The sequence below is a fragment of the Gadus macrocephalus genome, chromosome 4, assembly GCF_031168955.1.
Source record: "Gadus macrocephalus chromosome 4, ASM3116895v1".
NCBI lineage: Eukaryota > Metazoa > Chordata > Actinopteri > Gadiformes > Gadidae > Gadus > Gadus macrocephalus.
Window position 1 is genome coordinate 28,563,543 of NC_082385.1, and position 26,232 is coordinate 28,589,774.

The 26,232-nt window shown below is 43.9% G+C and overlaps 2 protein-coding genes and 1 long non-coding RNA gene across 21 annotated transcripts in view; 1 reads left to right on the top strand and 2 right to left on the bottom strand.

Annotated features, from left to right (window-relative positions):
* LOC132455169 (NACHT, LRR and PYD domains-containing protein 12-like) overlaps nucleotides 1–26,232 on the bottom strand; it is a 126,332-nt gene that overhangs the window by 48,461 nt on the left and 51,639 nt on the right. For 3 of the 19 annotated variants that reach the window (XM_060048924.1, XM_060048923.1, XM_060048925.1), the window contains exons 3-11: nucleotides 17,884–17,948; nucleotides 16,043–16,318; nucleotides 12,843–14,652; nucleotides 11,515–11,688; nucleotides 8,295–8,468; nucleotides 4,961–5,134; nucleotides 3,370–3,543; nucleotides 1,787–1,960; nucleotides 142–315 (exon numbers count right to left, since the gene is read on the bottom strand). In XM_060048924.1, coding sequence (XP_059904907.1) covers nucleotides 142–315; nucleotides 1,787–1,960; nucleotides 3,370–3,543; nucleotides 4,961–5,134; nucleotides 8,295–8,468; nucleotides 11,515–11,688; nucleotides 12,843–14,652; nucleotides 16,043–16,318; nucleotides 17,884–17,948 — 3,195 coding nt within the window. Of the gene's footprint in view, nucleotides 1–141; nucleotides 316–1,786; nucleotides 1,961–3,369; nucleotides 3,544–4,960; nucleotides 5,135–8,294; nucleotides 8,469–11,514; nucleotides 11,689–12,842; nucleotides 14,653–16,042; nucleotides 16,319–17,883; nucleotides 17,952–18,360; nucleotides 18,451–18,652; nucleotides 18,775–19,799; nucleotides 20,494–26,232 lie in introns of those variants that run through there. The other 16 variants (XM_060048917.1, XM_060048914.1, XM_060048919.1 and 13 more) reach the window with 16 other exon arrangements.
* Nucleotides 25,464–26,232, bottom strand: part of LOC132455170 (NACHT, LRR and PYD domains-containing protein 6-like) — a 113,583-nt gene continuing 112,814 nt past the window's right edge. Inside the window, exon 19 of the mRNA XM_060048935.1 lies at nucleotides 25,464–26,232. This exon is cut by the window's right edge and continues 2,499 nt beyond it. The gene's annotated coding sequence lies outside the window, so the exon portion shown is untranslated.
* LOC132455308 (uncharacterized) overlaps nucleotides 25,753–26,232 on the top strand; it is a 29,453-nt gene continuing 28,973 nt past the window's right edge. Inside the window, exon 1 of the long non-coding RNA XR_009525163.1 lies at nucleotides 25,753–25,881. This is a non-coding gene — a long non-coding RNA (uncharacterized LOC132455308). The remainder of the gene's footprint in view (nucleotides 25,882–26,232) is intronic.

Consider the following 26,232-nt stretch of genomic DNA (forward strand, 5'->3'; position numbering starts at 1 on the left):
AGACCGTTTCTTCACAGGTTCTAACATTGTGTAGAGCCAGGGAGTGTTTTGTCAGCAGAGAAAAGAGCAACAGAAATGAGGCAGGAGCAGCACTTACTGGAAGCTAGAATAACCAGTTTGAAGAAGAGGCTGATAACTGACCTGAGAGTTTCCAGTGTACAGTGTGGACTCCCCAGTCCAGCAGAGAGCAGCTTCACTCCTGAATCCTTCAGATCATTGGTACTCAGGTCCAGCTTTTTCAGACTAGAGGACTTGGAGCTGAGAACTGAGGCCAGAGCTTCACAGCATCTCTCTGACAGATCACAGCCATTGAGGCTGCACACACAATAAACAGAACACGTTAGGAACTGTGATTCATTTTGCATTTGAAATTTGTTGTCAGAAATGTTTTATTAGTTTACCTAAATGTCAATACAGTAGATCTTCAAAATATGACTAATTTAGAATTCAGATAACTAAAAATTCAGCAAACTCCAGAAAATGTCCATAAAAATACTCAGTTCTAAGAAGAAAAAAACATTTAACTTTACTCTAAAGTCCACCTTACTGTCTGACTACATGATTATGAATAGAATAGGAATCTATAAAACAAACACCTTATACCATCATTAACACACTGAATCCAAGGTACACCTTTTACTGTCATGGCAACACAAATAGAGTGAGATTGAGGTCCTGTGTTTGATAAGATGAGTGGTAATGGCGCTGCGATGCACGCAGACTGCCAAGGTTTAGTTCAGTGCTGGGTTAAATAGCGGCAGTATTGCAGCGCCAGCGTGATCGCTCTATTGGGAAACATGACCCACTTAAGTTCCACTTAAGTTCCCCTGAAGACACTCTGCTTCAATCAGGAAACTAAAACACTGGTATGTAGTTTGTGCAAAGTTTCATTTAAATGTCACCGCAGCACTATTCAAGAGCATGTAAAGAAATGCACTATTCAGGATGACCCAGAGAAGAAGATTAATCCTAATTGGATTATATTATCCAATCAGCAGCCGGTTATTATAAGTAGGTATTTGATTGAGGAGGAGGAGGAGGAGGAGGAGGAGGAGGAGGAGGAGGAGGAGGAGGAGGAGGAGGAGGAGGAGGAGGAGGATGGAGAGTTGGTTGGTGAGGAAAGAGATGTCACGGCGCTGGTGGTAAAAACAGAAACAGACCCCCTATCAGTGCTTACGTTAATTTGTAAAGTGGGAGGTCCCGGAGCGCAGAGGGGGGGTGGATCCAGTGACTCAAAACGGGGGTTGGTAACGGTATACACTGCCTACGTAGCTTCTCAGACTAAAAAAACCTAAACAACGCTGTGTGTACATCCGGGCAATGTTTATTTTATTTACAGAACGTCCATGGGTGGGAAATGTAAAATAAAAGAATACATGGCAACAATCGTTTTCACAAGCAGCAATTATCTATGAGACTATTAAATGAAGCAGGATCAACGGATTGTTGCGTGCGCGCCGCGGTGCACCGGCTAAGACATGCACACTGCCGTGCACCGACAGTAATGTGCACGCCGCGGTGTACGGACCCGGACCGCAAGGTGCGCGCCTCAGCTTGTATTTTGGGTTAAACAATGTTGCTTTGACGTTGTGGATTCGAAAATAATCCATTGTTTTACCGTTAATATCAATCTAAATTAATCCACTGCCAAATATGGATCTTGTTAAAACTCAGACGTGAGATTTTACTGGGGCACAGCAGATCAATACTGGGGCACAGCAGATCAATACTGGTCCTCTGATGGGGAAATTGTGGTGGAACTGTTTGACCATTGAGTGAAACTGACCTGAGAGTTTCCAGTGTACAGTGTGGACTCCCCAGTCCAGCAGAGAGCAGCTTCACTCCAGAATCCTTCAGATCATTGGTACTCAGGTCCAGCTTTTTCAGACTAGAGGAGTTGGAGCTGAGAACTGAGGCCAGAGCTTCACAGCATATCTTTGACAGATGACAGCCATTGAGGCTGCACACACAATAAATAGAATGCGTTAGGAACTGTGATTCATTTTGCATTTGAAATTTGTTATTAGAAATGTTTTATTAGTTTACCTAAATGTCAATACAGTAGATTTTTTGAATATGACTAATTTAGAATTCAGATAACTTAAGATTCAGCAAACTCCGGAAAATGTCCATAAAAATACTCAGTTCTAAGAAGAAAAAATTATTAAACTTTACTCTAAAGTCCACCTTACTGTCTGACTACATGATTATGAATAGAATAGGAATCTATAAAACAAACAACTTATACCATCATTAACACACTGAATCCAAGGTACACCTTTTACTGTCATGGCAACACAAATAGAGTGAGATTGAGGTCTTGTGTTTGATAAGATGAGTGGTAATGGCGCTGCGATGCACGCAGACTGCCAAGGTTTAGTTCAGTGCTGGGTTAAATAAGGCGTGTATTGCAGCGCCAGCTTGATCGCTCTATTGGGAAACACGACCCACTTAAGTTCCCCTGAAGACACTCTGCTTTAATCAGGAAACTAAAACACTGGTTTGTACTTTGTGCAAAGTTTCATTTAAATGTCACCGCAGCACTATTCAAGAGCATGTAAAGAAATGCACTATTCAGGATGACCCAGAGAAGAAGATTAATCCTAATTAGAGTATATTATCCAATCAGCTGCCGGTTATTATTAGTAGGTATTTGATTGAGGAGGAGGAGGAGGAGGAGGAGGAGGAGGAGGAGGAGGAGGATAAAGAGTTGGTTGGTGAGGAAAGAGATGTCACGGCGCTGGTGGTAAAAACAGAAACAGACCCCCTATCAGAGATAACGTTAATTTGTAAAGTGGGAGGTCCCGGAGCGCAGAGGGGGGGTGGATCCAGTGACTCAAAACGGGGGTTGGTAACGGTATACACTGCCTACGTAGCTTCTCTGACTAAAAAAACCTAAACAACGCTGTGTGTACATCCGGGCAATGTTTATTTTATTTACGGAACGTCCATGGGTGGGAAATGTAAAATGAAAGAATACATGGCAACAATCGTTTTCACAAGCAGCAATTATCTATGAGACTATTAAATGAACCAGGATCAACGGATTGCTGCGTGCGCGCCGCAGTGCACCGGCTAAGACATGCACACTGCCGTGCACCGACAGTAATGTGCACGCCGCGGTGTACGGACCCGGACCGCAAGGTGCGCGCCTCAGCTTGTATTTTGGGTTAAACAACGTTGCTTTGACGTTGTGGATTCGAAAATAATCCATTGTTTTACCGTTAATATCAATCTAAATGAATCCACTGCCAAATATGGATCTTGTTAAAACTCAGACGTGAGATTTTACTGGGGCACAGCAGATCAATACTGGTCCTCTGATGGGGAAATTGTGGTGGAACTGTTTGACCATTGAGTGAAACTAACCTGAGAGTTTCCAGTGTACAGTGTGGACTCCCCAGTCCAGCAGAGAGCAGCTTCACTCCTGAATCCTGCAGATCATTGGTACTCAGGTCCAGCTTTTTCAGACTAGAGGAGTTGGAGCTGAGAACTGAGGCCAGAGCTTCACAGCATCTCTCTGACAGATGACAGCCATTGAGGCTGCACACATAATAAACAGAACACGTTAGGAACTGTGATTCATTTTGCATTTGAAATTTGTTATTAGAAATGTTTTATTAGTTTACCTAAATGTCAATACAGTAGAACTTCAAAATATGACTAATTTAGAATTCAGATAACTAAAAATTCAGCAAACTCCAGAAAATGACCATAAAAATACTCAGTTCTAAGAAGAAAAAAATATTTAACTTTACTCTAAAGTCCACCTTACTGTCTGACTACATGATTATGAATAGAATAGGAATCTATAAAACAAACACCTTATACCATCATTAACACACTGAATCCAAGGTACACCTTTTACTGTCATGGCAACACAAATAGATTGAGATTGAGGTCCTGTGTTTGCTAAGATGAGTGGTAATGGCGCTGCGATGCACGCATACTGCCAAGGTTTAGTTCAGTGCTGGGTTAAAGCGCGGCTGTATTGCAGCGCCAGCTTGATCGCTCTATTGGGAAACACGACCCACTTAAGTTCCCCTGAAGACACTCTGCTTTGAACAGAAAACTAAAACACTGGTTTGTACTTTGTGCAAAGTTTCATTTAAATGTCACCGCAGCACTATTCAAGAGCATGTAAAGAAATGCACTATTCAGGATGACCCAGAGAAGAAGATTAATCCTAATTAGAGTATATTATCCAATCAGCTGCCGGTTATTATTAGTAGGTATTTGATTGAGGAGGAGGAGGAGGAGGAGGAGGAGGAGGAGGAGGAGGAGGAGGATAAAGAGTTGGTTGGTGAGGAAAGAGATGTCACGGCGCTGGTGGTAAAAACAGAAACAGACCCCCTATCACAGATAACGTTAATTTGTAAAGTGGGAGGTCCCGGAGCGCAGAGGGGGGGTGGATCCAGTGACTCAAAACGGGGGTTGGTAACGGAATACACTGCCTACGTAGCTTCTTCGACTAAAAAAACCTAAACAACGCTGTGTGTACATCCGGGCAATGTTTATTTTATTTACAGAACGTCCATGGGTGGGAAATGTAAAATAAAAGAATACATGGCAACAATCGTTTTCACAAGCAGCAATTATCTATGAGACTATTAAATTACCCAGGATCAACGGATTGCTGCGTGCCCGCCGAGGTGCACCGGCTAAGACATGCACACTGCCGTGCACGCCGCAGTGTACGGACCCTGACCGCAAGGTGCCCGCCTCAGCTTGTATTTTGGGTTAAACAGTGTTGCTTTGACGTTGTGGATTAGAAAATAATCCATTGTTTTACCGTTAATATCAATCTAAATTAATCCACTGCCAAATATGGATCGTGTTAAAACTGAGACGTAAGATTTTACTGGGACACAGCAGATCAATACTGGGGCACAGCAGATCAATACTGGTTCTCTGATGTGGCAATTGTGGTGGAACTGTTTGACCATTGAGTGAAACTAACCTGAGAGTTTCCAGTGTACAGTGTGGACTCCCCAGTCCAGCAGAGAGCAGCTTCACTCCTGAATCCTGCAGATCATTGGTACTCAGTTCCAGCTTTTTCATACTAGAGGACTTGGAGCTGAGAACTGAGGCCAGAGCTTCACAGCATCTCTCTGACAGACGACAGCCATTTAGCCTAAACACACAATAAACAAAACACGTTAAGAACTGTGATTAAGGGCGCACTCACACTAGGCCATCTATACCATGCCCAAGTCCGTTTCACACCTGTACCGTGCTCAAGTCTAGATCGTTTGGCTAGTGTGAGCACGCCAACCGTACTCAAGTCCACTTAAATTCTGTGGCCTGAGCATACTTGGGAGAGGTGTGCTCAGGCCACGGTACAGATGCTACGCAACCTGAGCTTGATGATGTATAGTCCATGCGACCCTTCTTTCCCATTTACCGGAAAAAATGGCGGATAGCGGTTCACGTATGTGCGATAGTGAAGTTGAGTTTTTGATCAAAAATACCCCGTTCGGCACGGCACAGGCTTTCTTTGTTCACTGGAGAAGGCGGGGCTGCAGAGTCAAGACCTCTTTAGGATAATTCGCACACTCCCAAACTTTTTTTTTTTATGAATGAAGACTCCCGCATGCAAGAATAAGTTCACGTCTGAGTATAGGCTAGAAACGCGACTAACAATTTACAAGTGCAAAAGCGCCAACATATTCTTTATTTTGCTGACCAATGGTTTTTTATGGCGACAAAAGCCTCGTAAGGACATTTCCTTACGAGGCTTGTCTCTGTGGAGACAGCGCAGCAACACCAGTACCCAAGCCCCCCCCCCCCCCCCCCCCCGGAACCGTTGAGCCGTCGCATTTACAACAGAATTAAACCCAATAAACCACCAATGTGTGCAGGGTCCGGGAGGGTAATTAGAGTTCTAGCTCCAGCCGGCAATTTACCTCGGGGAGTCTAAACGCGCGGGCCATGCCGCGAAAAAGGCGTACACAAAACGGCCTATTTGGCAGTGTAAAAGCGCTCAGTGAGAGAGGGCTGTATCTGAGTAGAACGGCTCCAAATAAGCAACAAAGTCAGTAAAGTGTAAACTGTGTTCTCTGTGTTGTTGTACTAAGCAGCGGACGCTTGGTGGTGACGTATTACGACGTGATGATGTATGTACAAGAGTCAATCGGTCAATTTGGTTATGACAAATATTTATGGTCAAAATATATTTTCAATAATAATGTGGCGAGCAGCACAGAAACGACCAGCCAGAAGCCTAAGTTATTAGAGTTTGTAACTCTCGTGGCCCATACTCCGCTCGACCTTGAGAGAGACTTAATGTAAACACACCTGAAACACACATCCTATTGCCCACAACCACGACTGCCTCGGTGCCGCCGACCCTCCCGGGATCCGTTGCAGTACTTAGCGACCACGGCCGCGATCGGCACAATAATATATAGATATTATTATATGGAGACATCGAACTGATTTATATGGAACAAAACTGTACGATGAAATCACATTTTTCATTTGCGTAAGGGATGATGACCGTTGCTGCTTGTTGTGTGATTTGAAAGGTTGATTCGTATCGTATTGAAGTGTGTGTTGCGTCAAAATGTATCATCCCCTGCTATAAACAATCTAGCCCCCCGTAGCTCCCGCAATCATAATTCTTTGGCACTGCTATTATATATGATATATTGGTTACAACTAATAAGTAGATTATCTAAAAAAATATCTAGTTATTTACAGGCTCTGTGATTAATTAATATAAATTAATCACATACTTAGATTTTTTCCGAGAAAGTATTTCAAAATAATTTTATTCAAGTAAATTATGGCAGATGAGTGATTCAAAGTCTTTCATTAACGTACGGTGCTTTTTAAGATCAATTTAATTACATTTCCATCTAACTCAAGAATCAATGCATCAGTCGAGTGAGGCTTGATGAGGCTGCCTGCTAGCGCCAGCTTCAGGGGCTGTGGCAGCTCGGACCTGCGAGCTTGCTACCAAATGTTTTGTGTTGAGAGGATATTTAAGGGATAATGAACTCCCGTTATAGGAAAATTCCCTACTACAGAGATTGCAGATAACGGTGTTCCTATCTACAGTTCCGTCTGGGAGTTGCTTAAACTTGAATTTTCCGTTCACGGGGACGAGCAGCGTCTTCTGGTCTGCCTCCATTTTGTTTCAACGCAAATGACGCCCTGGGTCAAAAGGCACTATAGAAGCGCAATTAATCTGCGTTAATTTTTTTATCACATTATTTTTTCAGTGATTAATTAATCGAAATTAAAGCGTTAATTTGACAGCCGTAGTTTAAATATAATTTAGCTGGGCGATCTCTAGAGAGAATAAATTACTATCCTCCTTTATCTCTTCCCTCTCTCTCTTTTTCCCCGCTCACTCATGACCTCTCACCCTTCCCCAAGATGACCCTGAAGTCTATTTATCAACGCAAACGTACTGAACAAGGTCCAAATGTGTTAAAATAGTGGGTTACCTTTAATTAATATGGAACGTATATTTATCTAATGTATCCTTATCAATAAAAACGTATTTATACCCATAGCTAGATATTTGAATAAAGCGGTATTTAATTATTACAATTTCTTTTAATTCTTGGCTTTCCTTATTTATTATTTCAAAATAAATAGAGTTTTTGAATTTGACTTTTCACCCTGGTTACAAACAAATGTGTGAATTGTGATACAAAAAAAAGTATGTTATTGTAATTTGAATATTCTACTATGAGGTATATTGGGTTGTTTGTATTATAATAAATGATATTAGCGAACCTACAGAGATGTTTTCTAGATTATTATAACTTTTATATTCTAGTAGTATGTATATTGTGTTGTGTGTATTGTAATTCATGTTATTAGTGAACCTACAGACATGTTTTGGAGGCTTTGACCACTGGCAGAAGCCTCAGAAGACCCTGCTCTGAAGCAGAGTATTTCTTCAGGTCAAACACGTCCAGCATGAGACTATTAAATGATCCAGGATCAACGGATTGCTGCATATGCGCCGCGGTGCACCGGCTAAGACATGCACACTGCCGTGCACGCCGCAGTGTACGGACCCTGACCGCAAGGTGTGCGCCTCAGCTTGTATTTTGGGTTAAACTGTGTTGCTTTGACGTTGTGGATTCGAAAATAATCCATTGTTTTACCGTTAACATCAATCTAAATTAATCCACTGCCAAATATGGATCTTGTTAAAACTCAGACGTGAGATTTTACTGGGGCACAGCAGATCAATACTGGGGCACAGCAGATCAATACTGGTCCTCTGATGGGGAAATTGTGGTGGAACTGTTTGAACATTAAGTGAAACTAACCTGAGAGTTTCCAGTGTACAGTGTGGACTCCCCAGTCCAGCAGAGAGCAGCTTCAGTCTTGAATCCTGCAGATTATTGGTACTCAGGTCCAGCTCTCTCAGACGAGAGGAGTTGGAGCTGAGAACTGAGGCCAGAGCTTCACAGCATCTCTCTGACAGATGACAGCCATTGAGGCTGCACACACAATAAATAGAATACGTTAGGAACTGTGATTCATTTTGCATTTCAAATTTGTTATTAGAAATGTTTTATTAGTTTACCTAAATGTCAATACAGTAGATCTTTAAAATATAACTAATTTAGAATTCAGATAACTAAAGATTCAGCAAACTCCGGAAAATGTCCATAAAAATACTCAGTTCTAAGAAGAATAAATTATTTAACTTTGCTCTATAGTCCACCTTACTGTCCGACTACATGATTATGAATAGAATAGGAATATAATGAAACAAACACCTTATACCATCATTAACACACTGAATCCAAGGTACACCTTTTACTGTCATGACAACACAAATAGAGTGAGATTGAGGTCTTGTGTTTGATAAGATGAGTGGTAATGGCGCTGCGATGCACGCAGACTGCCAAGGTTTAGTTCAGTGCTGGGTTAAATAAGGGGTGTATTGCAGCGCCAGCTTGATCGCTCTATTGGGAAACACAACCCACCTAAGTTCCCCTGAAGACACTCTGCTTTGATCAGAAAACTAAAACACTGGTTTGTACTTTGTGCAAAGTTTCATTTAAATGTCACCGCAGCACTAGAGCTATTCAAGAGCATGTTAAGAAATGGACTATTCTGGACGACCAAGCGATGAAAATAAATCCTAATTAGAGTATATTATCCAATCAGCAGCCGGTTATTGTTGGTAGGTATTTGATTGAGGAGGAGGAGGAGGAGGAGGAGGAGGATGAAGAGTTGGTTGGTGAGGAAAGAGATGTCACGGCGCTGGTGGTAAAAACAGAAATAGACCCCCTATCAGAGATTATGTTAATTTGTAAAGTGGGAGGTCCCGGAGCGCAGAGGAGGGGTGGATCCAGTGACTCAAAACGGGGTTGATAACGGAATAGACTGCCTACGTAGCTTCTTTGGCAAAAACCTAAACAACGCTGTGAGTACATCAGGGCAATGTTTATTCTAATTACAGAACATTTAACACTATACTGCATGGATGGGAAATGTGAAAAAAAAGAATACACAGCAAGAATCGTTTTCATAAGCAGCAATTATCCATCAGAGTGTTAAATTAACCAGGATCAATGGATTGCTGCGTGCGTGCCGCGGTGCACCGGCTACGACATGCACACTGCCGTGCACCGACAGTAATGTGCACGCCGCGGTGCACGGACCCGGACCGCAAGGTGCGCGCCTCAGTTTGTATTTTGTGTTAAACTGCGTTTCTTTGACAGTGTGGATTAGAAAATAATCCAGTATTTTACGGTTAATATCAATCTAAATTAATCCACTGTCAAATATGGATCTTGTTAAAACTCAAACGTGAGATTTTACTGGGGCACAGCAGATCAATAATAAATAAATAATAATAATACATTTAATTAAAATACTGGTCCTCTGATGTGGAAATTGTGGTGGAACTAGGGCTGGGCGATATGGGGCAAAATGAATATCTCGATATTTTTTTACTATATCTCGATACACGATATATATCTCGATATATTTCGAATCTCCTCTAGAGCACATCATAAATGCTCGATTCAACCATGTCTGGCATAATGTAATGTCAGTAATAATTCTAGTATTACTGAAACATAAATCTGCATGTAGATCACATGAAACAACATATTGTTTAAACTCATTAGTGCTTTCTATTGGAACAATTTAGAACTTGCACATAAGAAAAGGAAAATCACAGCAAGTTAGATTTACCAACACAGCATTTATTCAAACCGTTAATTATTTATTAACAGTTTGAATAATAATTATTATATATACACTGCCAGACGAAGGATCCAGTGCTATTCTTTTTCGAAACCAAATCCTCAGTTTCCATCCTTTTTTCTCTCTCTGGCTGTTCTCACTCACCGGTCGGAGCTACACACACCTACAACAGCGCGCCTTCCAGATTACGTCACACACGCGCGTCCATGAGAATCTCGTGGACTCGCAATGGGCAGGGGGAGTGAAAGGGAACGCTGTGCGTTAAACAAACCCCGAGAAGCCCAATCCCTATGAGAGCTCCCCACGCTACGGCCATCAGGAGGCGCACAGAGCTGTTGGCCGTGATATTATATAAACAATTATATTATATTATATATTTAAGCAATAGATCAAGCCAGGCTGTGGTATGTGCTCATTATACCACTGTTAAGGGGCGTTGTCCGGCCCCGACGCGCAGCGGAGGGCCGGTGACCCCCTTCACAGTGGTATAATGAGCACATGCCACTGACTGAAGTGATCTATTGCTTTTATACAACGGTTACTATTATGGCGAAACGAAAGTCATAGACACACTACAAACACTTGCACACAAAATGCACGACGGTCGCTATGCAACACACTTTAGCGTCCCTCCGAGAGAAGGCTCGGCTAGAGCGGTTCGCCGGCAATTTATCCTATGGAGCAGTTCACTCGCCATGTGCCTAAGCTGTCGTTAGTCTCTCCATCGCCTTGCTCACTCCCGGAGTTACAACATTTACACCCTCTCCATCATCCAACATATGTTTCACTTTGTAACTGTTTCTACTTCCAGGCGCGGAGTGATATGCAAACTTTCACAAAATGATCGGGCGTCATGGCAGTTATGTATACGCTCATTATACAACAGTTAGGAACCAATCAGATCGCTGGATTTAGGCCCCCCGTTGTATAATATTATATATAGAGCTCTGGGAGTCGCAAACGGCAACAATCACTTTCTTCTCCATGCTGCAGTTCACCCCGGACTGCACTGCACCGAGTTTGACGGTTGAACGCTGGTTGGCTGTTACGTTACACATGTCACTCAGTAGCCACGCTGTTGAACGCTGATTGGCAGATACGCGTCTCTACGTTCACTTTGTATGAGATCTTGTCGCCCCGTTGCGTGAAAGCACAACGAGTATGCTGGCGGCGGCAAAAAGAAACATTGCGTGCAATTTATATTCGATGTTCGCGATAGGGGCATTTTATACATCCCCTGGAGAACATCTCGCGATACATCGCATATATTCGATATATCGCCCAGCCCTAGGTGGAACTGTTTGACCATTGTGTGAAACTGACCTGAGAGTTTCCAGTGTACAGTGTGGACTCCCCAGTCCAGCAGAGAGCAGCTTCACTCCTGAATCCTCCAGATCATTGATACTCAGGTCTAGCTCTCTCAGACTAGAGGAGTTGGAGCTGAGAACTGAGGCCAGAGCTTCACAGCATCCCTCTGACAGACAACAGCCATTGAGCCTTCACACAAAATAAACAGAACACATTAAAGTAACTTAGACCTTTTAATTTTAACATAATGAAGGAGAAATCTTAAATTAGAGTCGATGTTTTATTAATTTAGCCAATATATACATTAGATTGTTTATTTAATTTGAGTTTTTTGTAGTGTTTGAGACTCGTATATTAATTAGACTTTTTATTGAAGCATCATGTATTTTTTGTATTGTAATTCAGTTCATTAGGGTTACAACCAGCGGCGGTTACAAGGGGAGGGGGCTTGAGCTCCCCTGAAAAAGGCTAAGCCCCCTCCAAGCCCCCCTCTCCCGAAACCCCAAGTCATTTTGTTAGGACAAATATTACATTTTATTTAAAATCTGCTTTTAATAATAATGTGGCGAGAAGTACAGGAACGACCAGACAGGAGCCCATGTTATAAGAGTCTGACACTCTCGTGTCCCATTATCCACACCACCCTGAGAGAGACTTTATGTAAACACACACACACATACACACACCTGAAACACACATCCTATCGCCCACAACCACGACTACCTCGGGCCACCAACCCCCGCAATCATAATTATTTGGTGCCGCTACTGGTTACAACTGGTTACAAATAAGTAAACGTTTAAATATCATTTAGCTGGGCGATCTCTACAAAGGATTAAGTACTCTCCTCCTGTCTCTCTTCCCCCTCTCTCCTTTTACCTGCCTACTCGTGACCTCTCACCCTTCCCAGATGAACCGGATGACTCTGTATCAACGCATCCTAATGGTTAAACAGTGTCCATATAACCAAACGTAGTGAACAAGTTTAAAATGTTTTAATAATGGGTTACCTTTAATTAATAATAAACGTATATTTATGAATCTATGCGTATCAATAATTACTTATATATACATATGTATATGTATATCACTGTATTTAACTATTATTAAAAAATATTAGTTAAATAAGGAAATATTTCCTTCCTTACTTCATAATTCAAAATAAGTAGAGCTTTTGAGTTTGACTTTTCAACCTTGTTACACAATATAACTTTGTGTATATTGAGATACATGTTATATAAGATTACATTGAAAGATGTTTTCTATGTTATCATAACTTTTATATTCTACTATAAGGTATATTGTGTTGTGTGAATTGTGTTACATGTTATCAGTGAACCTACAGAGACGTTTTGGAGGCTTTGACCACTGGCAGCAGCCTCAGAAGACCCTTCTCTGAAGCAGAGTATTTCTTCAGGTCAAACACGTCCAGCTCCTCTTCTGATGTCAGTAGGATGAAGGCCAGAGCTGACAGTTGAGCAAGAGAGAGAGATTTTCCGGAGAGACTTCCTGATGTCAGGTACTGTTCGATCTCCTTCACTAGAGAACGGTCGTTCAGCTCATTCAGACAGTGGAACAGATTGATTATTTTATCTGTAGAGAGATCTCCACCTATCTTCTCCTTGATGTAAGAGCCCATTTCCTCACTGGTCTTTGAGCCACTTACTGTCTTTCCCAGCAGACATTTTAGGACAATCTGATTGGTCTCCAGAGAGAGGCCCAGGAGGAAGCGGAGGAACAAGTCCAGGTGTCCGTTCTCACTCTGTAAGGCCTGGTCCACAGCACTCTGGTAGAGATTGACATTTCTTTTGTTTCCAAAAAAAAAAGACAACAGGGATTGTAGTGGTCCTGAGAGCAGATTGACCCCAGTGTCGATGAATGACATAAAGACATAAAGGGCAGCCAGAAACTCCTGGATGCTCAGGTGGACAAAGCAGAAAACATTGTCCTGGTACAGCCCACACTCCTCTTTAAAGATCTGGGTGAACACTCCTGAGTACTCTGAGGCTGCTCTGATATCGATGTCACACTCTGCCAGGTCAGCCTCGTAGAAGATCAGGTGGCCTTTCTCCAGCTGCTTAAAAGCCAGTTTTCCCAGAGAAACAATAATCTTCCTGCTCTCTGGACTCCAGTGTGGATCTGTTTCAGATCTCCCATGATACTTCCAGTCCCCCTGCATGGACTGAACCCTCAGGAAGTGGCTGTACATCTGAGTCATGGTGTTGGGCATCTCTTCTCCTAGCTGGGATGTTTTGAAGAAGTTGTCCAGAACTGTAGCAGTGATCCAACAGAAGACTGGGATGTGACACATGATGTGGAGGCTTCGTGATTTCTTGATGTGGTCGATGATTCTTTTGGCCAGTGTCTCCTCTGTGAATCTCTTCCTGAAGTACACCTCCTTCTGTGGGTCGGTGAACCCTCTCACCTCTGTCACCATGTCAACACACTCAGCAGGGATCCTATTGGCTGCCGCAGGGCGTGTGGTTATCCAGATGCAAGCAGAGGTAAGCAGGTTGCCCCTGATCAGGTTTGTCAGCAGCACATCCACCGAGGTGACCTCTGTGACATCAGTACAGATCGGGTTTCTCTGGAAGTCCAGAGGAAGTCGACACTCATCCAGACCATCAAAGATGAAGACAACCTGGAACAGGTCGTATCTACCGATTCCTGCTTCTTTGGTCTCATTAAAGAAGTGATGAAGAAGTCCCACCAAGCTAAACTCTTTCATTTCTAGTAAATTCAGCTCTCTGAAAGTGAAGAAAAACGTGAAGTGTATGTCCTGATTGGCCTTGTCTTCAGCCCAGTCCAGAGTGAACTTGTGTGTTAAGACGGTTTTACCAATGCCGGCCACTCCTGTTGTCATAATTGTCCTTGGTTTTATCATTGGTTTATCTTGTCCAGGTAATGGGTTAAAGATGTCCTCGCATCTGATTGGTGTTTCCTCCATGGCTTGTTTCCTGGAAGCTGTTTCAATCAGTCTGATCTCATGTTCCTTGTTGACCTCTCCACTGCCTCCCTCTGTGATGAAGATCTCTGTGTAGAAGTCATTCAGAGGTGTTGATCGTCCTGCTTTAGCGATTCCCTCATACACACACCTGAACTTCTTCTGCAAATTAGACTTTATTTTATGTTGGCACTGGACCGCAGCAGATCCTAAATGAGAAAAAAACAGTAGACATCAGTTAGTGGATGGTGATCAGTGGAAACAGAGGAAACAGGTCAATATTTCCTTTAAATTATAAACTTCATGATATTTAGTGGCTTCATTACTTGTGGTCGGAGAAGTTGGTCTTGACAAGGACTGCATGTTACAGATTCAAAATCTTCAAGACTATTTTGTTATTTCCACAGCAATATGATTGGTCTAATGATAGCAATAGTGATAGTGAATCAGTGGAAAGTGACTTACTATGCTGATATAACAAGATAGTGCTGCATCTCTTCCACTGAGTTATTCTGCTGTTGGTATGCTGTACAATGTCTAAAGGTGTCATTGCATCGTTTTTTTTATTAATTTTTAGTAGCAATGAATCCCCTTAAGTCTGGTGAAAAAATACTCTGGTGATCCTGTTTCACGCTGTTCTAGTATCTGGATCAAACCATTTAACCTGATGCCCCCACTATAACCCTACATATCTGGATCCAACCATTTAACCTGATGCCCCCACAATAACCCTACATATCTGGATCAAACCATTAAACCTGATACCTCCACTATAACCCTACATATCTGGATCAAACCATTTAACCTGATACCCAACACTATCCCTACACATGTGGATCGAACCCTTTAACCAGATACCCCACTTCAACCCTACATATCTTGATCAAACCATTTAACCTAATACCCCCACTTAAAACCTACATATCTTGATCATACCATTTAACCTAATACCCCCACTACAACCCTAAAAATCTGGATCAAACCATTTAAAGGTGATTTCCCCCCGCAGGAGACTCTCGCCACTAAACTTGCGCCCCGAGAGGCATGTCGGTCGAAAAGCAGAGGCGTGTTCCGTCGCAAATGATACATGGTGCTATCTTACAGATCCATAAAGCAGTTGGGCAACTGAATGAAAAAATCCTGGTTTAAGTGCCCAAGCGGATAGGGCAGTTGGTGTTGCTATTTTTGACGTGCCTTGCTAGGTCGGAACTGTAACATAAGCTTACACACACATAGGCTATACACAGCACAAACATGCAGACAATTAGCCTAATTTAAATATTACGATGTCAAAGATTATTCATATGTGTGAAACTGCATAGAAATTGCAATAGAAAAACTATAGGGGCGGCATGAATGAATACCGTAGTAGGCTATGCCATGCATTAAAATAATAATAACAATTCAAGCTGCAAGCAGCATTTTACGGGTGCCAAGCCTACTTTCAAAAAAGTAAGTCGTATTCCACACAAATGCAATCCCGAGTGGATGATAATGAATCACTGGATCCCAGCGAATTAAAGGACAAAGAAGCTCCCCTCTTGTTAAAACAAAGTTGGCAAAGAGCGTTTCTTTAAAAAGTAGATTCATGGTAACAACTCACACCAGGAGGAGAAGACATCAGACCCAGGGTGGAGCATAAGTGTTCGTCCCTCTTCTTCATACTATCAATCATCGCTTGACTTGCTCTCTCCCCTTTCCCCATCACCATGTCGATCAGACAACGTGCTTGGTCTGCTTTGGTCCTCTCGGCCATCACGTAGTCCTTTTCCTCAGAACTGAACACCTTCTGCTGCCAAAGGTCATCCAGGAGACCTTTGATAACAGGTTCTGAAACTCCCTTCACAAATTCAGAACGGATCCTTTCAAGCTCCCCTGGAAGAGAAATCAAAAGGCAATTTGAAATGACAATGAGTAAACACGATAGTTGATTCATTAAACTCGTCTTTATTGGGGTAAAGATGAAACCGTTTGTTGCACCAACTTGTTCACTCACAAAATAAAAAAAATCCTTAAAACAAACAACCTTGATAGTTTATTTAAATCTTGTTTTTAATTTAGATAAATTATTCAACTTGAGGTCACGTGACTACAAGGCGTGGCACAGCAACTTCCTCTGCAAGTGATAGACCTTAACACCTTTATTGTTGCTCTAAATATTTTATAAACACACTTCAAAGTAACGGAAAAGGTGCCTAAGATAAGGACGCGTTAATGTCAGGTGTTGGAAATCGTAAAGAGAGTAGGCAAACTGTAAAGCCGCGTGATACCAGTTGGCGAGCTACCAAACAAATCATGGCAGACAAAGACACACCAGGCTGGGCTGTCCACCTGATCACGGAGGTCACTGGCATTAGAGAATCGTTTAAACAAAGTTTTGATGAACAGAACAAATAGATCAACGGACTGAAAAAAGAAACACGGGCCACCTTAAGCAGAGTTACTAACGCGGAGAAGCGCATCAGCGCTGGTGAGGATCAGATGGCCGGAGAGAGCACAACTTTAAACGACATGACAAAAGAAATGGATTTATTGAAAAACAAATTAACCACATTCGAAGCTCACAGTAAAATAATTCTATTTTTTTTTAAGTTCACAGTTCCAAAAAATGAATTAGTTCATAGTTCTTTTTTTCAATATGTTGCTGTGAGCTATTAGTTACTTCTGGTATTTTGTAAATCCCATTGATTTCTGTTTGAAGACTCCTTTCTCGTTGGCCGGAAACGGAAAGGGGTTCTACCACTACTGTTGAGACGGAGAACCGAGCGAAAAGACTACAGCCAAACATAAACAGCCCCCCTTTCTGTTTCCGGCCAACAAGCAATGATTCTAGAAGGTATTCTAGTCTGCTGAGCTAAGAGCTAGGGAGCCAACGTTATGGATTGTTCATATTTATAATTCGAAATTCGTCTCAGTCTGTATACCACAGAAACCCCATACCGCGTTGTCTGATTACAGTTTAATTCATTTTCCACAATTTAACAGCTCTCGTTGGAAGAATAATCACCACGGCATTCGTTTCAATGGGAATCGCGACGGTCTATACTTTCAAGAGAGGAAAGATATCTCCACATTGAAGTTAAAAAGTTAGAATTTAGTCTGAACAGAACAAATAATAGTGTCATACTGTTCTTAAAATTTGAAATTCTCCTATTGTTGTTAGGGCCAATTTATTCTTAGTTTTATTTTATTCTAAATTACCTCCCACTGCTGGCACTTTTATGTTGGTTTGAGATGCCTTCTGGAACTCAATATAGGTAAACAGGATGTGAGGCCCGTTAGGAGGCCGCATTAGGAACACGCCATACAGTCGGGAGCGATATCGCTTTTTGACCACGAATACAAACAAGAATACAAACACGAATACAAACACGGATAAGAATAGCCGATACGCCCCTCCTCTCTGGAGGGGCGTCTATCTTTAAGCTCAGGAGGTATACCCATATAGTGCTCACTCTTCATGGAGACACAGCTGGGTCCAGGGGAGTCTGCTCTCTGCTGCCTCCTTCTGAAAAACAAAAACCATCTGGAAGTTAGGATTTGTGGATGTCGTTTCATTTGATCATTTATTGCAGAGCTACTCAAATACTTTCTCATGACTTTTCATTTCAATAATCTTTCTCAGTTTATTGAATTTAAGGGGGGGGGGGGGGGGGGGGCAGAAAAAGTTATTATGGCATTCAAGCACTTACATGTTGACATAAAAGCACACAAGTACATTTCATACATAGAGTGTTTATTCACAATAGGTTTAGCTAATATAGAAAATAAAGCAGTCAGTTTCTACATTTCTACACAGACCTGTGTTATTATTCATGGATAATTTGTTTCAACAAATCACTTCACCCCCAAAGATAAATTCTAACTGATTCAATAAATCGGCAGTTTGAAAGACATTGAACCTTTAAACATTAAACCTGTAAAGTCTGCTACAAGTCGTCTTAACATTAATTTCATTAATTCGATTGCTGGGTCCAGGGGAGTCTGCTCTCTCCTGCTGCTCTGGGCTTCAACACACACACACACACACACACACACACACACACACACACACACACACACACACACACACACACACACACACACACACACACACACACACACACACACACACACACACACACACCTGTTACTCAGACTAATGATGGAGTCATCACTGCTGAGCTCTGAGATGGACAAAAGTCACAGACAGAGAGATCAACTTCTTACCTCTTAGCTTTGCTCCGGCGGCCATGTTCCACAGACAGAGTGGTCTTAGAGGTAGGACCCCCATCCCCATCCTCTCTCTCCTCATCCATAGAAGACTGGAGACCTGGACACAAACACAACTCCTTCTGAACTTTAGCTGTTTATTGAGAGAGAAGATCATTGTGACTGCGTCACACTAAAGCATTATGGACGTCATAGAACATAAATATGAACCCCATGTAACCACACTGCCCTCACTACATTACAGATGTGTAAAGACATTTTGAGAGCTCTTCCCCGTTAGGAGGAACCAAGAGATACCTCTGCCCATACTAGGGGCCTCAGAGCCACATTAAATTACCACACACGAGACACTTCGGGGGGGCACTCCCCCGTTTTAATTTATCACACCAGAGACACGAGGAACTCTCCCCGTTACGAAGCTCTCTCAGGGCCTGGGAGCCAAAACACACCGAACCGCACACACCTCAAACGCACACACCTCATCGAGAGGAGGATACAGCATAAGACTGCATCACACAGGGACTCTTCACCTTCTTCTGAAGCAGACCTTCCACGGAGGCGAAGCTCCAGACGAACCATCAGCGCTGATTAGGGACTTAGACATATTCGATTTCTCACGCTTTATGACTCTGTATAACCGTTGCCACTTTACTTAATAAATCCAAGGTCCTCGTGCCGATAGACTTTGTTACCTCTCCGTCTCATTTTATCTGGTCCAGTAGCTAGACAGACCGTTTTTCCCAACAGTAGTAAACTGGTTTTTCATTATTATATGCCAGGAACCTAAAGACAATATAACCGGTAGTAAACTGGTTGTTCATTATTATATACCAGTAACCTACAGACAATATAAAGGGTAGTAAACTGGTTGATCATTATTATATACCAGCAACCTAAAGACAATATAAACGGAAGTACACTGGTTGATCATTATTATATACCAGTAACCTAAAGACAATATAAACGGAAGTACACTGGTTGATCATTATTATATACCAGTAACCTAAAGACAATATAAACGGAAGTACACTGGTTGATCATTATTATATGCCAGCAACCTAAAGACAATATAAACGGAAGTACACTGGTTGATCATTATATTCCAACAACACACAGACAATATAAACGCTCACTGTCGCCCTACCTTACCTTATCTACTCCGGGATTAAAATGCGTCCATACGGTATAAAGTTGTAAAAGTATGAATGTAAGGGAAGAAACGGAGGTTAAAGTGTTCATAAAACAAGTAAATCAGGTGAAAGGTTTTAAAAGCGGAGGAAGAAAGGCTCCTCGCTGCGACGAACAGTTAAACGAGGAAGTTCAAGGAGCCGCCCCTCCCAGTGAGTGACACATGTTTTCCGGGTAAAAGAAGATGTGCGCGCGCACACAGACACACAGACACACAACAGACAGACAGACAGACAGACAGACAGACAGACAGACAGACAGACAGACAGACAGACAGACAGACAGACAGACAGACAGACACACACACACGCACACGCACACGCACACGCACACGCACACGCACACACACTCCAGCCAGCTCAAGAGTCAAAGTAGAGCAAAAGAGAGATTAACAGTAATAAGTACACCGGATACTGGCTCAGTATGTGTGAAAGTACACATGATACTGGCTCAGTATGAGTATAAGTACACAGGATACTGGCTCAGTATGAGTATAAGTACACAGGATACTAGCTCAGTTTGCGACCATACTTCATGTTATGTGTATTTGTATGACGTGTCATACTTGTTTATCTTTTTATTTTTTGTTCGCAATAAAGACGAATTGAGCTGTGGATGTCCACGGGCTGCGGCGCTCCCAGAGGACGACGGCCGTGGAAGCGTATCGCCCGCCGCGGGGCGCAGCGAGGCCCCCTCCCCCTGAGAACCCTCCGCCCAAAGCGCTTTAAAGAGAAACCTGGGGGGGGTTTGAATCCCAGCTGAACCCGCGGGCTGCTCTTTAACGAATGCGTTCATCTGACCCGCGGCCGCCCACTGCTCCGGGAGTGCCGGTGTTACGCCGAACTCTGCGACCCACCGAAAAGTGTGACCCCAGGGGGCGCTGTTGCACATGTTCTGCAATATGCACGAGTTTGAAGCGTTGACAGGCATGACAAAAACATAAATATAACATAACATCTCCCCCCAACCCCTTACCTTTTTATTAAAGGTGCTTAATAAATACATTTGATTTGAATAGCATTATACAGACCCATACAATGGATAGGGCGTTCAGTACGGTCCATCACCGGTGTGCATGTGTTCACCGGCACCCGGATGGGTCTAAAGCAGAGAAGGAATCGCCCCCAAAAAGAGACTATAAAGGATCACCTAACTTAACTTCCCGGAAGGATAAACAACACTTTCCTCCCCTCTGTCGTGGGGGTGGATGATGTGATGAGCCACGCTGGGGTCGACCTCCCTTGAGCCAGCCGTTGACGCCGTTCAGACATCATGGTAGATGTCAGTGATCCTGTGCCACACGTTCTTCACCGAGGTTACTTCAGCAGGAACGTCTCCCTCGCCGCCGCCGAGCACGACCTGATCCACCGCGTGTGAGACGTGACGCACACTGACACCTCAGCGCATGTCCCCCACGCAGAAGAACTCTTCTCTTCATCCAATGCTCCCCACGCAGAAGAACTCTTCTCTTCATCCAATGCTCCCCACGCAGAAGAACACTTCTCTTCATCCAATGCTCCCCACGCAGAAGAACTCTTCTCTTCATCCAATGCTCCCCACCAGAAGAACTCTCATCCAGACGCTGGCCCGGCCCGGCTGTCACGTGGGAGAGAGAGTCTGAGGTTGTCCTGAAGGTGAGGATGAAGTACGGGACGCACACGGAGCTCCAGAGCTTCAGCCAACAGGGCGACTCTTTATTTACTCCACCATCTTGTTGTCCGTCCACAACTAAACCCCTCCCCCTTTTCCCGACGGTAACTCCTGGGGGCCGACGCACTGGGGCCCAGAGAGTGTCTGTTACCCCCCCCCCCCCCCCCCCCAAGGAGAAAGGTCCCGTCTCCTAACAGCCCTGTTAACAGAACCAAGGCCCCTGAAGCTCCAGGTCCAGACACACACACACACACACACACACACACACACACACACACACACACACACACACACACACACACACACACACACACACACAGACAGGGCTAACACAGACCAGGTTGGTCTGTGTTAACCCAGAGCCCTCTACTGCACAACCCCCCAGCAGCACTGAGCCCTGAGGACCCAGAGCCCTCTACTGCACAACCCCCCAGCAGCACTGAGCCCTGAGGACCCAGAGCCCTCTACTGCACAACCCCCCAGCAGCACTGAGCCCTGAGGACCCAGAGCCCTCTACTGCACAACCCCCCAGCAGCACTGAGCCCTGAGGACCCAGAGCCCTCTACTGCACAACCCTCCAGCAGCACTGAGCCCCCCCCCCCCCACGGTGCAGCAGAGAGGGGCCGGGCCGGGGGGCTGGGGAGACGGACCCCCGGGAGGGGGATCAGCATGACGTCATGAACCCCCCCTCCCCCCTCCTCCAGAACCAGGGGGGGGGGGGGGGGGGGGGGGGGTTTAGCAATAAAAAATTGATCTACTAATGCAAAATATCCAATAAATCATGTAATCACCCATTTGGCTTCAACAACGACGGAAGAGCAAAGGAGGTTCTATGATCAATTCAGACCAACCTTACGAACGAACAACGTACAAAAGAGATTCGTAGCAAAGAACATTTCGGTAAATACGCGAAATGTTAAGGTAGAACTTAAAGTAGAGGTTACAAATAAAGTAGCGTTAAGAAGACCTAAAAAGAACCTGAGGGTTTCTAGCGTTTGAGTCAAGGAGGTGATGTTACCCTCCGGTCCGGTGCTGCGGGCCTCTGGTCTCCAGCCTCGGTCTCTGCTCCATCCTGGGGCTGCAAGCCTCAGAACCCAGCCTCTCCATCCAGCTGCTGCACGCCTGGACAAATGACAGGTTTATATATTAGTATAGACCATCAACCGATAGGACTCTTATTATTATTATTATTTTAGCTGTTTAACCCATGACAGGTGGAACACACACACACACACACACACACACACACACACACACACACACACACACATACACACTCGTCCTCATGCCCATACCACCCCATCAGCCACGCCCAGCTCTCCTCCAGGACACCCAGAATAGAGCACAACCTTCAGGGCCTCCAGAGAGGTCAATGATGAACACCGTTCTTCAGTGGCGCCCCACACTGGGGAGGGGTTATGCAGGGGGTCTCCAGAAGGGGTCCCCGGGTGATTCAACGTCTCTGAGGTCGTGTCTTTGTAGTCCAGTGGTCTCCTGAAGGAGAAGCCTTCACAGAGCGCGCCGCTTTAGCCTGAGGACTCTGGGGAGGAGGTGAGGACGAGGTCATGGGTTCAGGAGACCCCCCAGTGGAGGGTGGAGGCTCTTGAGGAGCAGGACCCTCCATCAGCAACAGGCTGACCAGGACTCTGCTGGACCAGGTGAAGCTCTCTGTGGACAGTGTTCACTCCAACCCCCGAGATGGAAGCCTCTCTCAGGCTGAACAGTGATGGGCGGGGCCAGCTGGACCTGGGAGATGGCTCCCTCAGATCAGAACCACCTTGGACTGGCCCCGACGAAGACCCTTTATGACCTGGAGCTGTGCCCCTCCAGCTGAGGGGGTGGAGGGGCTGTGGCTGAGGCGCCACCATGCCTGGAGGGGAACGTTGGGGTGTGCTCCGTGGTTCTCTGGTGACAGACTGAAGTCGTGTTCTGGTCGTTGAGACGAGGAGTCCTCTCATCTCCCCCTGGAGTTCCTCCTTCTGAATCCCGGTCCCCGTCTTAAAAGGCCGTTCTAGTCCATGGAGCTGATGTCACAACGGATTCTCCAACACTCGGTGGTGAAGGGATGAACACGCTTTAACAAACCCACCTTGAAGGAACCTTTCATTATAGCTGTACAGTCTGCTCTTCATTTAGTTGTGACTTCTGCTCACTTGTTGGTGTGTGTGTGTGTGTGTGTGTGTGTGTGTGTGTGTGTGTGTGTGTGTGTGTGTGTGTGTGTGTGTGTGTGTGTGTGCGGTGTGTGTGTGTGTGTGTGTGTGTGTGTGTGTGGTGGAGCACCAAAGGCTCTTCAACCATTCCAAACACCTCCACCACGTACACACTATTAGAGCCATGGAGTCGATGAGGCTTATGTTCGCATTTTGTGCCCAAATTGTTAATTTCGATTTTACTTTAATTCATAATAATTAAGCTTATTAACTAATAGTGATGTGATATTTTGCTATATCTTATTTATGTCTATTCAATAGATTAAGTTGTATTGGACAATTATTTTGTCCTTCTACCACAAATGTTTACTGCCGTAAAGCATAGCTTATTGTAGTAAACTGCAGTAAATTAAGACAGCTGCTTGGGGCGATCAGGCAAGACCTCAGACGTGCTACAAGGAGGAGCTTTGCGCTCACACCGCAAGTGCAGCTCTTGGCCGCCCTCCGATTCTACGCCACAGGGAGCTTCCTGCAGGTGTTAGGAGATGGCCAGGGCCTGTGCAAGGCGTCTGTGTGCAGATCGGTCCAGGCAGTGACATTCAGCCTCCTTCGTCTCGTACCGCGACACGTCCGTTTCCACAGCAGAGACGAGATGGGTGCTACCCAAGATAACTTTTTTCGGTCGTTCCGCACACAAGTGGCCGGAGTCGTGGATGGAACTTTGCTTCCAATTCTCACGCCCCACGTTGATGGCCACGTCTACATCTGTCGGAAGGGATATGCCGCTGTCAACTGCCAGGTGGTGTGCGACCATCAGGGCATCATCCTGGATGTCGTAGCGAGATGGCCTGGAAGCACTCACGACTCCTTCGTGTTCCGCGAGTCCTCCATCGGACGGCTAGCTGCAGCCTCCAGGGGAGAGTGGCGGCTCCTCGGAGACAGTGGCTATCCGCTTAGGCCTCACCTGTTCACCCCAGTGGCTAACCCGGGAGACGTCGACGAGGAACAGTACAACGAAGCCCACCGTCTGGCCCGGTGCATTGTCGAGCACACGATCGCGGCTTTTTTTTAACCCCCCCCCCCCCCCCCCCCCTCCCCATGTCACTAAACATCCCCGTCAACGTAACCAATCCCCACCATATCCCAGCCTTTTGCCTGCTAATTTTTTTTTCATTTCTTTCATTCATTATTATTATTATTTTTTTTTTCATTTCTTTCATTCATTTTTTTTTCTTTCATTTCTTTCATTCATCATTATTTTGTTTAATTTTTAATTTTTGGGGTTATTTTAGGCTATGTTTTATGAGTAGCCTATGTCACAGTCTGCACAAATCCCCCCACTTTCTCTCACACATTTTGAGTGCCCTGCCTGCGCAAACATTTTCTGGACTGTCCCGTTTTATTTTGGCCATTTTACCATTTTTATTAATAAATTAATTAATAATCTTTATTAATCACCAAACTAAAAACATAAAGGCGCAATGCGTTTTAATAAAACGCATCCAATACACGGATTGTCCGATGGCTGACGATGCTCTTAGCGTCCTACTAGTACCCCTGGAGCACTCGTTAGCTACGAGCGTTTTCAAGACGTTCGTTCCCAACGATGCTTTCGGGAAACGCGGTGAAAACTCTACGATGCCCTTTCGACGCACTTCACGATCCACTTAGGCTAACTACGCTTTCGGGAAACGGGGCCCTGGTTATTAATGTTGTGTAGACGAAGCCTCTGTTGTGCTTTTTATTCAGTGAACCCCTGACCTTAAAGTGTAAACTGATCCTCTGCTGAATACAAGAGAACATTCAGTGGATCCAATGAGTTGTTTATCACCATTATGCTTTATTAACAAGGACAACAGAAGAACAGTCCCTTACATGAACACAATAAACACAAGGACTCAAACAATAGAAGAACAGTCCCTTACATGAACACAATAAACTAAAGGACTCAAATAATAGAAGAACAGTCCCTTACATGAACACAATAAACACAAGGACTCAAAAAATAGATGAACAGTCTCTTACATGAACACAATAAACACAAGGACTCAAAAAATAGAAGAACAGTCCCTTACATGAACACAATAAACACAAGGACTCAAACAATAGAAAAACAGTCCCTTACATGAACACAATAAACACAAGGACTCAAAAAATAGATGAACAGTCTCTTACATGAACACAATAAACACAAGGACTCAATCAATAGAAGCAGCAGACATTACTAATCATAAACAGGTGTGCACATATCTTTAAGAACTGAACATGATCTGCTGCTGTGTTGTTCCCCACAGAACGTAAGGAATCAATACTCAGTTTAAAGTCACCATAACATGATCTATAGCTTTTCGACCGCTTGCATTATGAATATAATATAGAATCTGCTTTAAATCATGTTAGGATTATCAAAATATAAACTGATATCAGAGCCCCGCAGTATGAAACTGTTAACGTCTGAAAATAGAGACAATATTGTAGTATAAAAATGTTAAAATTGACCATCAATCAATAATTAAAACACATTTGACATTAGGAATATAGTCTTTGTAAAACCTGCTAAATTAACCTGATGGAAGATTTAAAAAATCT